Raw genomic sequence first — 17,139 nt, 5'->3', positions numbered from 1 at the left:
ACACTAGAAGCACCCTCGTCAGCAGTACTGTGCTTCTGATTAATAAGGCAATACACTGTGCGTCATCCATTAGCATCCATTACATCTTCCTTAGCAATCTGATTAGGAGTCAGGGAACCATTTTTGGTGAAATAATCATTTCATTTCTCAAATTCCATGACAATATGGACAATTGATTTACAACTTCCACTTGGTACAACTAAGGTGTAAAATATTGTTCTATTAAAAAGATTTATTGTGAAATATTCAAAAATAACATTTTATTAATTCCATTATTTTTAGGTAGAACAGTTTATGTAAATCATTTCATTTTATGCTTTTCATAGCTAAATTAAGAAACATGAATACATTTGAATCAAGGCACCTACCTCACCTTATAGGGACCCTGCCACTTCCATAATGCTGTCTTGGAATCACATCAGGTAACTTGAAATTACATAGAGTAGCAGAAGTTGAAGAAATTAGCATGGCATTGGTGAGTTTTATTTGTTGTGGCTGGAATGTGACAGAAAATGTATGGTCTTTGTCTTACTGTACTGAATCTTTCTTTGTGAGGGATTGTGTATTTAAATGTCTGGAGATTTAAGTGATTGCTAAAAGTGTTGAATAAGTGATTTTAGCATTCTCTTCTCTCATGATGTACACTTGGTAGAGTTTCACAAGTGTTACATGTGACTGAAGCAGTGAGTCAGATGTCTATTTAATCATGAAAGAAAATGCAGTCCCATCAGAAGGACCACCTGATATCTAAGCACATTATGGGATAGATTCGGACATGCATATTTTGGGGCTTGATTTTAATTAATTCATTTCAAAAATGTACCCTTTTCACTGACTAGTACTACAGGGACAATATCCAAAACCATTGGGGAGCTCAAGTATGCACTATACACCATTTGTATATGGAAAGGACCTAATGCCTGTACTGCATTTACTTTCCTTAATTAGGCTGCCTTAGGGTAGGACAAGTTAAGGCATCTTTTCCAATTGAACATATAACATAAAAATTTACAGTACATTACAGGCCCTTCAGCCCACAATGTTGTGCCGACCATGTAACCTACTCCAGAGACTGCCTAGAATTTCCCTAGTGCATAGTTCTCTATTTTTCTAAGCTCCATGTACCTATCTCAGAGGCTCTTAAAAGACCCTATTGTATCCGCTTCCACAATCGCTGCCGGCAGTGCATTCCACGCACCCGCCACTCTCTGTGTGGAAAAACTTACCCCTGATATCCCTTTGGTACCTATTTCCAAGCACCTTAAAACTATGCCTCCTCGTGTTAGCCATTTCAGCTCTGGGAAAAAGCCTCTGGCTATCCACCTGATCAATGCCCCTTGTGAATGAGTGGTTTGTAAACTGGATCATCCATTTCAGTCTTCCCCTCCCCCAACCTCCCCACCATCCCACTCCAGTCACTGTCATCTGCTTCATCCAGGAATGCTGAGGATTATATCAGCACTTCAGCTGCAGCCTTGTATAGAAACACCTCACTGAAATAAGACATTAATTGAATTGAATTGGCTTTATTTCTTACGTCCTTCACATACATGAGTAAAAATTTTTACATTACATCTCCGTCTAAATGTGCAATGTGCAATCATAGTAATTTATAATTAATTTATAATAAATAGAACAGTCAATGTAATATAGAGTGCACTCAAGTCAGCATGAGTTAATCAGTCTGATGGCCTGGTGGAAGAAGCTGTCCCGGAGCCTGTTGGTCCTGGCTTTTATGCTGCAATACTGTTTCCCAGATGGTAGCAGATGGAATAGATTGTGGTTAGGATGGCTTGGGTCCCCAATGACCCTACGGGCCCTTTTTACACATCTGTCCTTGTAAATGTCCTGAATCATAGGAAGTTCACAACTACAGATATGCTGGGCTGTCCACACCACTCTCTGCAGACTCCTGTGATTGAGGAAAGTACAGTTCCCACACCAGGCAGTGATGCAGCCAGTCAGGATGCTCTCAGTTGTGCCCCTGTAGAAAGTTCTTAGAATTTGGGGGCCCATACCAAACTTCTTCAGCCATCTGAGGTGAAAGAGGCGCTGTTGTGCCTTTTTCACCACACAGCTTGTGTGTACAGACCACGTGAGGTCCTTGGTGATGTGGATGCCAAGGAATTTGAAGCTGTTTACCCTCTCAACCCCAGATCCATTGATGTCTATAGGGGTTAGCCTGTCTCCATTGCTCCTGTAATCCACAACCAGCTCCTTTGTTTTTGCGACATTGAGGGAGAGGTTGTTTTCTTGACACCACTGTGTCAGGGAAATGCAGAAAATTGTTATTCATTTCAGCTAAACAACATTTCATGGGCCAACACCAATTAGCATAAAAATGTAAATTTACCATGTGTAAGTACATCTGTTTGGATGTACGAGTATGTGTTCAGGAGTGTGCTGTACTGCAGTTTCACTACACTCACTAGCTGTGTGTCAGTCTTTGTACTCCTTCTGCTTAGACCATTATAATATCTATCAGGTACCTAGTGAGTGAGACCTAGGAATTGGAACAGTTTATACAAATGTTCTTTAATCCTGTCAAATGTCTAATTGACATGAAGTTTGCACTCAGCTACAGTTTCAGGGATTTATGATACCTAGAGAGGATGCAGTTCCCAGAGGGGCCACAGCACAGAACATACTCAGCAATTATTAGCAGCAAGAGAGTCAAGGATCAGACTCACTCAGAAACTCCAGCTAATTAACCTCTGGAGCCTTTCTGAGCCTGTGAGCGAAGAACAGTGATTGAGTGCTGGGCTACATCCCTTGGTAGCCAAGTTGGAGCTCTTCAGGATTACCAGGCCAGCCAGACTTGGGGAAAATGTTACACTCTTCAAAGTCTGTGAATATTAACAGACACCATCTACTTTGAGAAATGTGATTATTGAGGAAAGAAAAAAGAAATCAAGGATTTATCTAGTAGAGAGGAGATGAACTAAAAGCAGAAACCACTGCAAAGTGAAATAAACTAGCTATACTTTAGGTGTATCACTGTAATTGGAAGTTATACATCCCAAACTTTAATCTGTGATTTCTGTCCAGAGATGAGAGGTTCTGAACAGTTCCTTTGTTTCATTAAACCTGTAAGACAGAAAAGAAAAGCCTGAGATTTAGCAGCTAGAAATTGCCAAAATATAAGCTTTTGATACGAGGAGTGATTGATAAGTTCGTGGCCTAAGGTAGAAGGAGTGAGTTTTAGAAAACCTAGCACATTTATTTTTTCCTACATTTACACACTTAGTCCAGCGGTCATGGAGCATATGGATCCCTTCTTTGTAGAAGTCAGTGTCTTGGACCTCCAGAAGTGGCCCACAGCAGGGGTGATTGATAAGTTCGTGGCCTAAGGTAGAAGGAGATGAATTATTAACTTCAAACTTTCTGCATTTTCACTCAAAGAATTGAACTGCATGTGCATGTAACAAGAACTGTATAACTCATCTCCTTCTACCCTAGGCACGAACTTATCAATCACCCCTGCTGTGGACCACCTGGAGATCCAAGACGCTCTCGTTACATGTACGTGCAGTTCAAATCTTTGCGTGATAATGCAGAAAGTTTGAAGTTAATAACTCATCTCCTTCTACCTAGGCCATGGACTTATCAATCACCCCTGCTGTGGACCACTTCTACAAAGAAGGGATCTGTATGCTCCATGACCGCTGGACTAAGTGTGTAAATGTAGGAGGGGACTATGTTGAAAAATAAATGTGCTAGGTTTTCTAAAATTGACTCCTTCAATCTTAGGCCACAAACTTATCAATCACCCTCATAAGACAAATCAAGACTTGTATGTTAAAATATATCAAGGTATCAACAATGGGCAGCAATGATAAATGGAGAATATATTTAAATATAGTGCATAGAACATAGTATGGGCCCTTTGGCCCACAAAGTTGTGCTGACCTATATAAGCCTACTCCACAATCAACCATACCCTTCCCTTCTAAACCACCCGTAGCCCTCCATTTTTCTTATAATAGTCATGTGCCTATCTAAAAGTCATTTAAATGTCCTAGTTGTATCAGCCTCTACCACTATCCCTGGCAGTGGCTTCCAGGCACCACCACTGTAAAAATACCTACCTGACATCTCCCGTAAACTTACCTCCATTCATCTGAATGAATGTCCTCTGGTGGTGGCCATTGCCTCCCTGGGGAAAAAAGGTGCTGGCCTTCCACTCTATCTATTCCTCTCATAATCGTATGCAATTCTAACAAGTTATCTCTCATCCTCCATCACTTTAAAGAGAAAAGCCGTAGCTTATTCAACCTATCCTCATGAGACATTCTGTGATCAATCTTGGTAAACCTCTTCTGCACCCTTTCTGAAGCTTCCACATACTTCCTCTAATGAGGCGACCAGAACTAAACATAATACTCCAAAGGTGGTCTAATCAGAGGTTTATAGAGCTACAACATTACCTTGTGGCTCTTGAACTCAACCCCCTAACTAATGAAGGTCACACATGATGTATCTTCTTTAACTTGATGGCAGCATCGAGAGAACTATGGAATTGAACCCCAAGATCTCACTGTTCTTCCACTCTGCTTAGAATTCTGCTCTTAACCTTGTACTGCAACTTCAAGTTCAACTTTCCAAAGTGTATCACTTTACACTCTTCGGGGTTGAACAGCTACCATTTCTATGCCCAACTCTGAAACTTGTCTATATCCCGTTGTAATCTACAACAACTTTCTGCACTATCCACAATACCTCCGACCTGTGTGTCATCTGCAAACTTACTCTGCTTCCTCATCCAAGAAATTTATAAAAATCACAAATAACAGGGACAGGTCCCTGTTAAACACCACTAGTCACCAACCTCTAGGCGGAATATGCTCCATTTACTACAACCTTTAGCCTTCTTTTGGCAAACCAATTCAGAATCCCCACAGCCAAGTTTTGTGGATCCCATGCCTCGTGACTTTATGAATGAGCTGACCATGGGGAACCTTGTCAAATGTCTTTCTAAAATCCATACACATCATATCTACTGCTCTCCCTTCATCAATTTGTTTTGTCACCTCCTCAAAAAACTCAGGCTCGCAAGGCACAACCTGCCCCTCACAAAGCCATGTTGACTATCTCTAATAAGACTGTGTTCTTCAAATGCTGATAAATCCTGTCTCTAAGAATCCTCTCCAATAGTCTGCACAATGCTTGATTATTCATTTGGCAGATCATTGCCCATGTACTTACCCTGCCTTTGTAAATGAGAAAAAAGTATCGCAGATGCTGAAAACCTGAAATAATGCCATAAAATGTTTGAACAATTCAGCAGGCCAGACAGCATATATGGAAAGGAAAAGGTCAATGTTTTGGGTCTGCAAACTATCATTAGAACAAAGGGTCACAAATCTGAATCATTAACTGTTTCTGTTTGCACAGGTACTACCTGACCTGCTGAGTTCTTCCAGCATTTTCTATTTTATTTTAATTGCTTGTGGGTGTTCACATCCTTTGATATGATTTATGAAATGAGCCGCCAGAAGAAGCACTTGGATAAATACATGGAGTATGGGCCAAATGCATGAAAGTTGGACAAGCTGTGTGGGCTGAAGGGCCTGTATCCAAGCAATAATGCTCTATGGCTCTACCTTCCTACATGGGTGCCATCATCAAATTTAACAGCATACCTTTAAATGTTACGCACTGTGGCACACTATTTGTTATATCATACCAACCTGAAAGGAGATCCATTTATGATTCATGTATCTTGTTGGCCAGCCAATCTTTTATCCTTACAAAATGTTACTTCCTACACCATAAACTTGTATTTTGCACAATAACCTTTGATGCAGCAATAAAATGGAAATATAAATAATGTACATCTGCTGATCCTACTTTATCCACTGCATGTATTACTTCTTCAAAGAAGAACTTGGTCAAACATGACTTCCCTTTCACAAAACCAATTAATTTGGAATAATTGTCTTGGATTTTTTTTCTGAGTTCCTTGGAATAATGCTTTTAATAACAACTTATAGCATTTCCCCAATTAGAGAAATCCAGCTATTGAGCCTGCAGGTTCCTGCTTTTTGTGAGAGAATCCTCTCCATTGTGAGAGAATCTAGAACAAGTACTTATTGTCTAAATATAAGAGGTCACCCATTTAAGGAGTTGAGACATTTTTTTCTCTCAGAGGACCATGATTCTTTGGAAGTCTTCTTAAAGAGTGGTGGAAGCACAGTTACTGAATATTTTTAAGGCAGGAAGATTATCACCTCTGACCTTGCCTGGATGCAGTAGTTCAAACAAATTAATTAGTTTTATTGCTCTAAGGAAGTGAGGAGTGAATCTAACCAGATCCCTTCCTCCTGATTTTAATGTTTGCTGTTGCAAAACGCACATATTAAAATGTCAGAAAAAATTGTCTTGTCTATCATTGGCACTATTAACTGGCAAAAACATGACAAGCAGCAATTTACATGAGTTGGCAAAGTGGACCTGGGACTGTGATACCAAGTCCCAGAAGAAGCTTGTAATTTAGGGGACCTTAGGGGACAAAATTGAACGTGGCAAATGTTGGAATATCAGTAATATACAAAAGTATCTCAGATTGTCTGGTTGAGATGGCTGATGCCTTCATATACCGATTATGTTCCAGTTTTGAAGTGGTATTTTGTAATTAATATAAATCATATATACTGTGCAATATATAATATATAATAAATAATTTTAAAAAAGTAATATTGAATGCTTTGCAAGATTAGCTGTATCGATCAGAATGATTACAAATTTACTCTCACAAAATTTCTAAATACTTCAAAATGTTTAGGTTTAAAATTTCTGCATTAGTTGATCTCAATAAAAATTAAAAATCAACAGAAATAAAGTGGCATGAGAAGTAATAATTTAGAAGGATTTGAATTACATTATAAACCATAAAATAAGAATTTTATGAGGCTTTTTATTCACATTTAACTATATATTGTTTAAAATAGTATATTTTTTTATTTTAGGGAAAAGTATAATAGGTAAAAAATGCACAGAAATGATATGACTAGAAAGACTAATTTATAGAACAGTATTACATATATTCAAGGAATTACACAATACTTGGACTACATTGCATACTCTGAGCAACTTTCTATTTAATTTGACTTATTATTTCAGTAATTTGAACAGTTTAAACACTATAAGCATCACAGTGGGGATGCTAGTAGAATTACTGTCTCATAGCACCAGTGACCAGATTTGGCAATGACATCTGGTGTTGTCTGTGGAGTTTCTATGTTCACTGTGTCACCATGTAAGTTTCCTCCACGTGCTCCAGCATTTACGCACAATCAAAAATATGTTGATAAGTTTGCTGGTTACTGTAAATTGCACTTAGTTTATTGGTATGTCGTAGAATCAGGTTAGCAATAATGGAAAAATAAGGGAAAACCAAATGGGATTAGTATAGGATTATTGTAAAAGGATGTTTGATGGTTACCATAGTCTCATTTAGCGATGGTACCTGTTCCTGTGTTTTACAACTCTCACTCTTTGACTACTTATTATTATATAGCTTTCTACCATACACTACCAGCTCCCTTTCCCAATCATGACTTTGAGTAGAACCGAATGTAGTTGCTATTACTGTAGGAAGGTCTAAAGGTGGATAAGTCACCTGGACTGGACAGTTTTGGGCACCATATCTAAAGGAATAGCTGGTCTGGGGTAATAGTCAGAGGAAGTTTACGAAAAAGATTCCAGGGATGAAAGGGTTTAATGGATGAGAAGCATTTGATGGCTCTGAGCTGTATTCATAGGAATTTAGAAGGACAGGGGGGCATGGATGGGGAATCTCATTGAAACCTACTGAATATTGAATGGCCTAGATAGAGTGGATGTGGAGAGGATGTTTCCAGCAGTGGCAGAGTCTACAACCAGAGGGCACAGCCTCAGAATAAAAGGATGTCCCTTTGGAACAGAGATGATGAGGAATTTCTTCAGCTGGAGGCTGATGAATCTGTGGAATTCATTGCCACAAACGGCTGTGGAGGTCGTCACTGGATATATTTAAGGTGGAGGTTGATAGGTTCTTCATTAGTAAGGGCATCAAAGGTAACAGGAAAAAAAGCAGAAGAATGGAATTGAGAAGCAGCAATAAATCAGCCATGACCAAATGGTGGAGCAGACTCAATGGGCTAAAGGCCTAATTCTTCTTCTATGTCTTATAGGTTAAATGAAATACATCTTAGAAATCCAATTGCAGAGGATAGTGTGTTTATATATTGAATTTCCGGGTACTTTATGCTAGACACGTAAAAGAGGAATTCCTGGTAATCATGTTACAAAGTCGCTCTGATTGATGCACAATGTAAATTACCTCCAGCCTGGTAAATGTTTTATGGCTCGCAGGTGATAAAAGAAAATTGCCTGTTTGCAAGAACTAGTATCTGGGACTAAATCATTTCCATAATAGTAAATAAGAGTCTAATGTGTTACTTTGACTCAAGTGTTTTCAATCTTGTATTACATAAGTACTATAGATTGTGGTTTAGTAATCATAATTGTGTTGGCATTCCAGGGCACTACTAAAAGTGGTGCAATCCTGCACTCATTTGGATAAGGTCTTAAATTGTGTTGTCTGACTGTGTGGCTCATGCATTTTCTAGAGTTCAACTAAACATGATTTCTCAACTCAAAACAGATTAATTGGTCATTCATCTCTATGACTTTGAGAATATTGTCTCACCAATGTCAGTCACTGATAGGGATGACTTACAGCGTACTGTAAAGCCTGAGCACGTAGACATTAAGAAAGAGGATGTGCTGGAGCTTTTAGAAAGTATCAATTTGGATAAGTCACCGGGACCGGACGAGATATACCCCAGACTACTGTGGGAGCCAAGGGAGGAGATTGCTGAGCCTCTGGCAAGGTTGGGGGTGTTGTGGATAGAGTGGAGGACTGTCACAGGTTACAGCGGGACATCAATAGGATGCAGAACTGGGCTGAAAAGTGGCAGATGGAGTTCAACCCAGATAAGTGTGAGGTGGTTCATTTTGGGAGGTCAAATATGATGGGAGAATATAGTATTAATGGTAAGACTCTTGGCAATGTGGAGGATCAGAGGGATCTTGTGGTCCGAGTCCATAGGACACTCAAAGCTGCTGCGCAAGTTGACTCTGTGGTTAAGAAGGCATACGGTGCATTGGCCTTCATCAATCTTGGAATTGAGTTCAAGAGCCAAGAGGTAATGTTACAGCTATACAGTATAGGACTCTGATCAGACCCCACTTGGAGTACTGTGCTCAGTTCTGGTCTCCTCACTACAGGATGGATGTGGAAACCATAGAAAGGGTGCAGAGGAGATTTACAAGGATGTTGCCTGGATTGGGGAGCATGCCTTATGAGAATAGGTTGAGTGAACTTGGCCTTTTCTCCTTGGAGTGACGGAAGATGAGAGTGACCTGATAGAAGTGTATAAGATGATGAGAGACGTTGATCATGTGGATAGTCAGAGGCTTTTTCCCAGGGCTGAAATGGCTAACATGAGAGGGCAGTTTTATGGTGCTTGGAAGTAGGTACAGAGGAGATGTCAGGAAGTTTTTTATGTAAAGAATGGTGAGTGCGTGGAATGGGCTGCCGGCGACAGTGGTGGAGGCGGATACAATAGGATCTTTTAAGAGACTCTTGGATAGGTACATGGAGCTTGGAAAAATAGAGGGCTATAGGTAATTTCTAAGGTAGGGACATGTTCGGCACAGCAGTGTGGTCCAAAGGGCCTGTATTGTGCTGTAGGTTTTCTATGTTAAATATATAAAATTTATTGAGCTAAGATGCTGAATGGATAGAAGGATTAATTAATTACCTCAGACTGAAAAAAGCTTGGTGTATTATTCATTGAATAGGGAAGATCATTTCCTGAAATAAAGCATAAATACAGAAATGATCTACTATATTGTTATTTGCCATGTGGTATGTGGGAATGATTTGGGCTTGGTTGTAGCAGATATGATCAAGTTCACAGATGCCATGAAGATTGATGGAGTTATTGACAATATGACAAGTAGTCTTAGGACAGGGCAATATTGATATATTCATGAAATAGGCTAAGAAATGGCAGATGGAGTTTAATCTCAATAACTGTGAGCTGATGCATTTTAGGAGCACTAATGCAGCTGGGACATATGACAAGCTAAGATCCTAGGGATTATTAAGGCACAGAAGGATCTCCGTATGCAGGTCCAAAGATCCTTGAAGTTAGCAGCACAGGTATATAACAGGGTCAAGAGGGAACATGGGATAATGAATTTCAGTAGTCAGTGTATTACATACAAGAGCAGAGAAGTTATGATGGAACTTTATAAAACATTGGTCAGACCTCAGCAGGAGTACTGTCTGAAGTTCTAGACACTGAGCTATACGAAGCATATGACAGCTCTGGAGAGAATACAGAGGAGATTCACCAGGATCTTGCCTGGGACAGTGTGTTTCAGTTATGAGTAGAGACTGGAGATAATAGGTCTGTTTTCTCTTCAGCGGAGGAGGTTAAGAGGTGACATGATTGAGGTATTTAAAGTTATGAAGTGTATGAATAAGGTAGACTGCAGGAACTTTTCCCTTTATCAGAGACAAATAAAATGAAGGGACACAGACTTTAGGGTAAGGGGGCAAGAGATTTTGAGGGATCTTCATCACACAGAGAATCGTGAATACCTAGAAGACATTGCCAGAAAGATTGGTTGAAGCAGAGTCACTGCTTAAGTTGCCTCGGCTTAGGAGGTTTTGGGCCAAGTATTGGTAGTTGGAATTATTACAGATGGGTACCTACTAGTTGCTGCGGATATGGGGGCTGTATTGCCTGTTTGCATGCTGAATGATTCTAATATATTGCCTTCTTGCAGGCAAAGAAACGAATGGAGATATTAGAATTGACCAAGAAACAGAGAGAGGAAAGAATACAGGTAAGAGAAATAAGCAGATGATGTACAGTCTTTTTGGAATACATGAAATAGTCTGCCTACTTGTTGTAATAGACAGCTCTGAATAAGTGCACACTCACAATTTGTTGACTAAACATGACGTAATGACACAATAGTAAGTGCTGCTGTCTCATAGCTTCAGGAACCAGGGATGGTCACTGTGCTGTGTCAGCACATCCTCTCGGTGATTATGTGGGATTCTTCTGGGTCCTCTATTTTCTTCCAACATCGCATGGTGGGTTAATCCCTTCTGTAAGTTAAACCTTAGTTCATGGCAAATATTGGTGGCCTGGCGACAGCCTGTCGTTGGGTTGGAGGCCTGTTTGTATGTGTGCGAGGGAGGAAAGGGTTTTTTTTGTTGCTGCTGTTGTGTTGTTGTTGCTGCTTGTGTAGTTCTGCTGAGCATTGTGGACATGCTATGTTGGCACTGGAATGTCTGATGACACTTGCGGGCTGCTCCCAGAACATTATTAGGTTCTGTTGGTTGTTAACTGTGTGTTTTGTTGTGCATGTGATAGAGATATGAATCTGAATCTGAATTTGTTAGGTTTGTGTGAGAGAGAATTAGTTATGTGACTGCAGCAAGAGGGGGCAATGGAGCTAATGGGGTTGCTTCCTTGGGAACCAATAAGGACTTAATAGGCTGAATGGCTTACTGTGTTGTTATAACCATAATTATCCTCATTTAATCACATCATCCATTTTATGGAGGCACAAAAGACTGCAGATGCTGGAGTCAAACAAAATACTGGAGGAACTCAACAGGTCAAGCGGCATCTGTGGGAGTGTGGGGGGTGGGGGAGGAGGAATTGTTGAAGTTTTAGATCGAAAGCCTGCAACAGGACTGGGAGTAGAGAGAGAAGACAGTCAGTATCAAGAGGAGAGAGAGAGAGAGAGAGGTAAAACAAGAGCCAGTAGTTGGATGGTGAGTGTCCTTAATGATAGATGCCACCTTCTTGAGACACTGCCTGTTGAAGATGTTGTCATTGGTGAGGAAGGCTGTGCCTGTAATGAGCTGGCTTAGTCTACAACCTTCTGTAGCCTCTTTTGATCCTGCACATTGTAACCGTCATACCAGTGAGAATGCTCCCCAACATTCATCTGTAGAAATTTACCAGAGTCTTTGGTGATGAACCAAATCTCCTTGAACTCCTAATGAAGTATAGCCACTGTCATGCCTTCTTCATGATTTCATCAATGTGTTGGGCCCAAGATCGATCCTCCAAGATGCTGACACCCAGGAACTTGCAGCTGCTCGCCCTTTCTACCACTGACCTCTCAATGTGTGTGTTCTCCTGACTTCCCCTTTCTGAAGTCCATAATCAGTTCCTCAGTCTTGCTGACATTGAGTGCAAAATTGTTGTTGCGGCACTCTTCGTATCTGTACTGTTTCCCTGCCATTTAATTCTCAGTCCTTTTGAATAACACATTCTTGAACTTAAAGCCCTCTTCAATTTTTCTCTTGCTATTCATCAACAGCAAAGAAACAGTTAGAATGGGTGAGTCCATTGTCTGTGACATAGGTAAAAGAGATTTTATTTTAGCAACCACTCTCAATTACATCAGTGAAATCGGAGATTGCTGCGTAAGGTGTTACCGGTGCAGACACATGCATTATTATTTTGTGATAAGAATATGTGGTAATATTCTTTGAACAAGACTCTGCTTAGATTGTGACTCATGGCAACATGTATATACACTCAGTGGCCTCTTTATTAGGTACACTTGTACACCTGCTTGTTACTGCAAATATCTAATCAGTCAATCATGTGGCAGCAATTCAAGGCATAAAAGCAGGCAGACATAGTCAAGAGTTTCAATTGTTGTTCAGAACAAACATCAGATTGGGGGAGGAACGTGATCTAAGTGACTTTGATCGCAGAATGATTGTTGGTGCCAGACGGGGTGGCTTGAGTATCTCAAAAACTGCAGATCACCTGGGATATTCACCTTGTTAATGAGAGAGGTCAGAGGAGAATGGCCAGACTGGTTTAAGATGACAAGAAGGTGACAGTAACTCAAATAACCAAACGTTACCACAGTGGTCTTCAGAAGAGCATCTCTGAATGCACAACACGTTGAACCTTGAAGTGAATGAGCTACCGCAGCAGAAGACCACGAACATACACTCTGTGGCCACTTTATTGGGCAGAGCAGGTACCTAATAAAGTGGCCAGTGAGTATATGAAATGGCATGGTAAAAGTACCCATTCTCAAGTTTGTACAGAGCTGATCTCACCCATGCACGGTGTGACAGTGTCTGATACCATCACGTAGTGTTCATCAGCCAAGAACCATATCTAATTTTTGGGAACATTTTAATAGAAGGGTTTTTGATTCAACATGATAGTCGTTTGGTTCAGTAATCCTGAATATACGACTGAGCCCTAGAGATCTGATGGTAGCACATGCGATCTCTGTCTATTTTGAATTGTCTTGTTTTATTCTGTTTTTCAATAATTCTCTCAATAGCAATACCTCTTAGCTAAGCAGGGGAATAAGAATAACCAGAGTGATTGCTCTTGAAGGCAGTTTAATAATTTAGTATTATTTGTAAAGGCTCAACCTATTATGTTGCCTCTACAGTTGATTATCCTGAAACTCATGCATGAGTGATAGCCATTTAAGAGCTGTTAGCTGCTCTAGACAAGTACGCCATCATTTGTGGCAAGAGCAGGTAAAAAAACTGAGGAAACAAAGATCCAAGTACTAATTTCTTGATCTGCTTGTTAGAATAAAAGATTAAATAGAAGAGAGATTTTTCCTCAACAAAGAAGCAATTGCACTGAAGTATGAGTTGGCTCTGCAGTCACTGTCAGCACTTTTATTGAACGCCAAGATTTAGTGGAATGATTCAGAATCATGGTTTTAAAAAACCCTGAGCAAAACAGTTATCCCAGTGAAAATCAATGAATGTAATTTTCTTGAAGAAATGGTTGATTGTCTTTCTTAAAAATATGATTTTTCATTCTGCATTTATTTCATATGTACCCATTACTGCTGCTTACAGCAAAAATGTCTGCAATGCTGAACATTTACACTATAGTCTATGGACTATTTTAATTACCTCTCATCCAAAGGCACTCCTTAGCTATGAAAAACCACTTCGAAGGACACACAGCCCCTACAACTCTTTAAGTGTACTATCTACAGCCCATGATGTTTATAAGTTTATGTTAAATAGCTGCTATAACCAAGTAAGTATTTTGGAATATAGATAATAGAGCCCTGGTAGCTGCAACAATATTAGGGTGCACATTTTATAGTCTACTCTGGAATGAAGATAGTTATTACATTTGAGCTCCCTGAAATTATGAAAATGTTTGAAGTATCCCTTTTGTTGTAAACAGAAGAGGGCACACTCCATACTTTTCTTAAATCTGTACTAATATTTTGGGGAAATTGTCCTATGGCTATAATTATATTCTGAAAACTCTATGACATTGCCATTGCTGTGTGAATAGGTTGCAGTGTTTTTCAACATAGTCCTTGTAGCCATGTGAATAAATTAATTTTTTGTAATGCTTTAACTGGATTGTCGGACCATCTGTTTTTATGAGACGATAAGACGTAGGAGCAGAATTAGGCCATTCAGCCCATCAAGTCTGCTCTGCCATTTGATCATGGCTGAGTTATTTTCCCTCTTGATCCCATAACCTTTTGTTGTCCTTACTAATCAAGAGCTTAACCTCTGCTTTAAATCTACCTAGTAACTTGGCCTCCACAGTTGTCTGTGGCAATGAATTCCACAGATTCTATAGTGTTCACCAGTGAGCATGTAACTGGAAACTTTTCAGATGTAAGCTTGAGACACGGAGATGCTTTTGAAGCAAAATTTCATCTTTTCTCTTATTCTCATTATTCTTAGTGTTAAGGCATTTTTTATGAAAGCATTTTGTTATTTTCAGGATGCCCCTCCCCCTTCCACCCTGGTCTCTACTTCATTCATCACTAGTCCTAAACAACCTTACCCATAAAGTCTCAACACATTTTCCAACTTCCAGTAGCTTTTTGTACCATAGTGCTCCTGTTTGAAGATCTTTATCCTCGCTTTAACTTCCTTTGTGAATGCTCTCATGCAGATGGAACCTTTTACCCTCCTCTACCCTTTGCTTTACCAGCTGTTATCTACTATATACATACACACACACCCATATATATCAGTCACAATACATGCAGTCATCTCCAGCTGAGCCAGATTTTTCCCTGCACTATTTCACTATCTTGGATCTCTCCTTACTTTCAAAAACTTCGAAATATATGTATATTTTCCAGTACCTTTCTATTACTTTCCCAATTCAGCTTTTTATGAATCATCTAAAAAATAAAGCTAAAAGTAACAAGAGCAGGTTCTTTCTGACCCCCTTGGTACATGACTAATCTACCCTGGAACTTTCTGTTCAGGCTTTACTATCTCAAAATCTGTCAATCTTGGTCAGAAACAATATTCAATGCCTACTTAACCACAGGCTTCAGGGTTAGAAAATTTCAAATACTCAAAGCTATTTCAATGATGAAATTACTCATTTTAGTTCTTCTAAAATGAAGCCTTGTTCTAGTTCTGAAGTCCCCAATCAGGAACAACATACAGTACTTCTGGCAACCTCTGTTTTCAATAATTTTATATGCTTCCCATGAGGCCATAAACTACATTTACTTAAGAATAGTAAGCACTTTTATCTGAAGTACAACAAATCTCATAACTCAGACCCCATTTACTCAGCAGTATCTGTAAATGGTGAAATATAGTCTATTTCCACATAGAGGCACAAACTCCTGTCGCTTGAATTTCGCATATCAGGATGCATCATTCCATTTCTACATATTAAGGACCTGTATTGGCATATTCTTCCAATTCACTAGGGTATAGTGCTGTTGTACAAGATGCTGGTGAGGCTATACTTGAAATATTGTGTTCAGGTTTTGATTATCCTGCGATAGGAAAGATGGTATTAAACTGGAAAAAGTGCAGAAATGATTTTCAAGGATGTTGCCAGGACTTGAGAGAGAGGTTGGAAGGTTGAACTTTATTTCTTGGAGTGTAAGAAGCTCAGAGATAAGCTTATAGTGGTGCATAAAATCTTGAGGGGCATAGATGGAGTGTATGCACTCAGTCTTTTTCTCGGGGCTGGAGGATCAAGAATTAGCAAGCATAGGTTCGAGATCAGTAGGGAAAGATTTAATAGAACCTAAAGGGCAACTTTTTCACCCAGGGAGTGGTCAATATATAGACAGATAGACATACTTCATTGTTCCCGAGGGAAATTGGGTTTCGTTACAGTTGCACCAACCAAGAATAGAGTATAAATGTAGCAATATAAAACCATAAATAATTAAATAATAATATGTAAATTATGCCAGTAAATTATGAAATAAGTCCAGGACCAGCCTATTGGCTCAGCGTGTCTGACCCTCCAAGGGAGGAGTTGTAAAGTTTGATGGCCACAGGCAGGAATGACTTCCTATGACGCTCTGTGTTGCATCGCAGAGGAATGAGTCTCTGGCTGAATGTACTCCTGTGCCCACCCAGTACATTATGTAGTGGATGGGAGACATTGTCCAAGATGGCATGCAACTTGGACAGCATCCTCTTTTCAGACACCACCGTCAGAGAATCCAGTTCCATCCCCACAACATCACTGGCCTTACGAATGAGTTTGTTGATTCTGTTGGTGTCTGCTACCCTCAGCCTGCTGCCCCAGTACACAACAGCAAACATGATAGCACTGGCCACCACAGACTCGTAGAACATCTTCAGCATCGTCCGACAGATGTTAAAGGACCTCAGTCTCCTCAGGAAATAGAGATGGCTCTGACCCTTCTTGTAGACAGCCTCAGTGTTCTTTGACCAGTCCAGTTTATTGTCAATTCGTATCCCCAGGTATTTGTAATCCTCCACCATGTCCGCACTGACCCCCTGGATGGAAAAAGGGGTCACCGGTGCCTTAGCCCAGGGGTCCCCAACCTTTTTTGCAGTGGACCGGTTTCATGCTGACAATATTCTTGTGGACCGGGGGGGGGGGGGGGGGGGGGGGGGGGAGGGCGGGATGGTTGCCAACGGACAAGAGTAGCAGTCAAATACGTTGCGTTTACCCAGAGATAGACTACAATGACCATGAAGCCTTGCGCGGGCACCAGTGCGCATGCGTAACTTGCGCATGCGCGCACCTGCCTATTATTTTACTACAGATCGTTTTTGGCGATTCTGTTCGGAGG

General features: G+C 40.2%; 1 protein-coding gene across 6 annotated transcripts in view; it reads left to right on the top strand.

The window, feature by feature from the left end:
- hoatz (HOATZ cilia and flagella associated protein) overlaps positions 1-17,139 on the top strand; it is a 69,968-nt gene that overhangs the window by 31,058 nt on the left and 21,771 nt on the right. For 4 of the 6 annotated variants that reach the window (XM_072238190.1, XM_072238193.1, XM_072238192.1 and 1 more), the window contains exon 4: positions 10,846-10,905. The exons of the other annotated variants lie outside the window; for them this stretch is intronic. In XM_072238190.1, coding sequence (XP_072094291.1) covers positions 10,846-10,905 — 60 coding nt within the window. The remainder of the gene's footprint in view (positions 1-10,845; positions 10,906-17,139) is intronic. 6 annotated transcript variants of the gene reach the window in all.

This window comes from Mobula birostris, chromosome 20 (assembly GCF_030028105.1).
Source record: "Mobula birostris isolate sMobBir1 chromosome 20, sMobBir1.hap1, whole genome shotgun sequence".
NCBI lineage: Eukaryota > Metazoa > Chordata > Chondrichthyes > Myliobatiformes > Myliobatidae > Mobula > Mobula birostris.
Note: the sequence above shows the minus strand (reverse complement) of the source record. Positions and strands in the feature narration are given on the sequence as shown.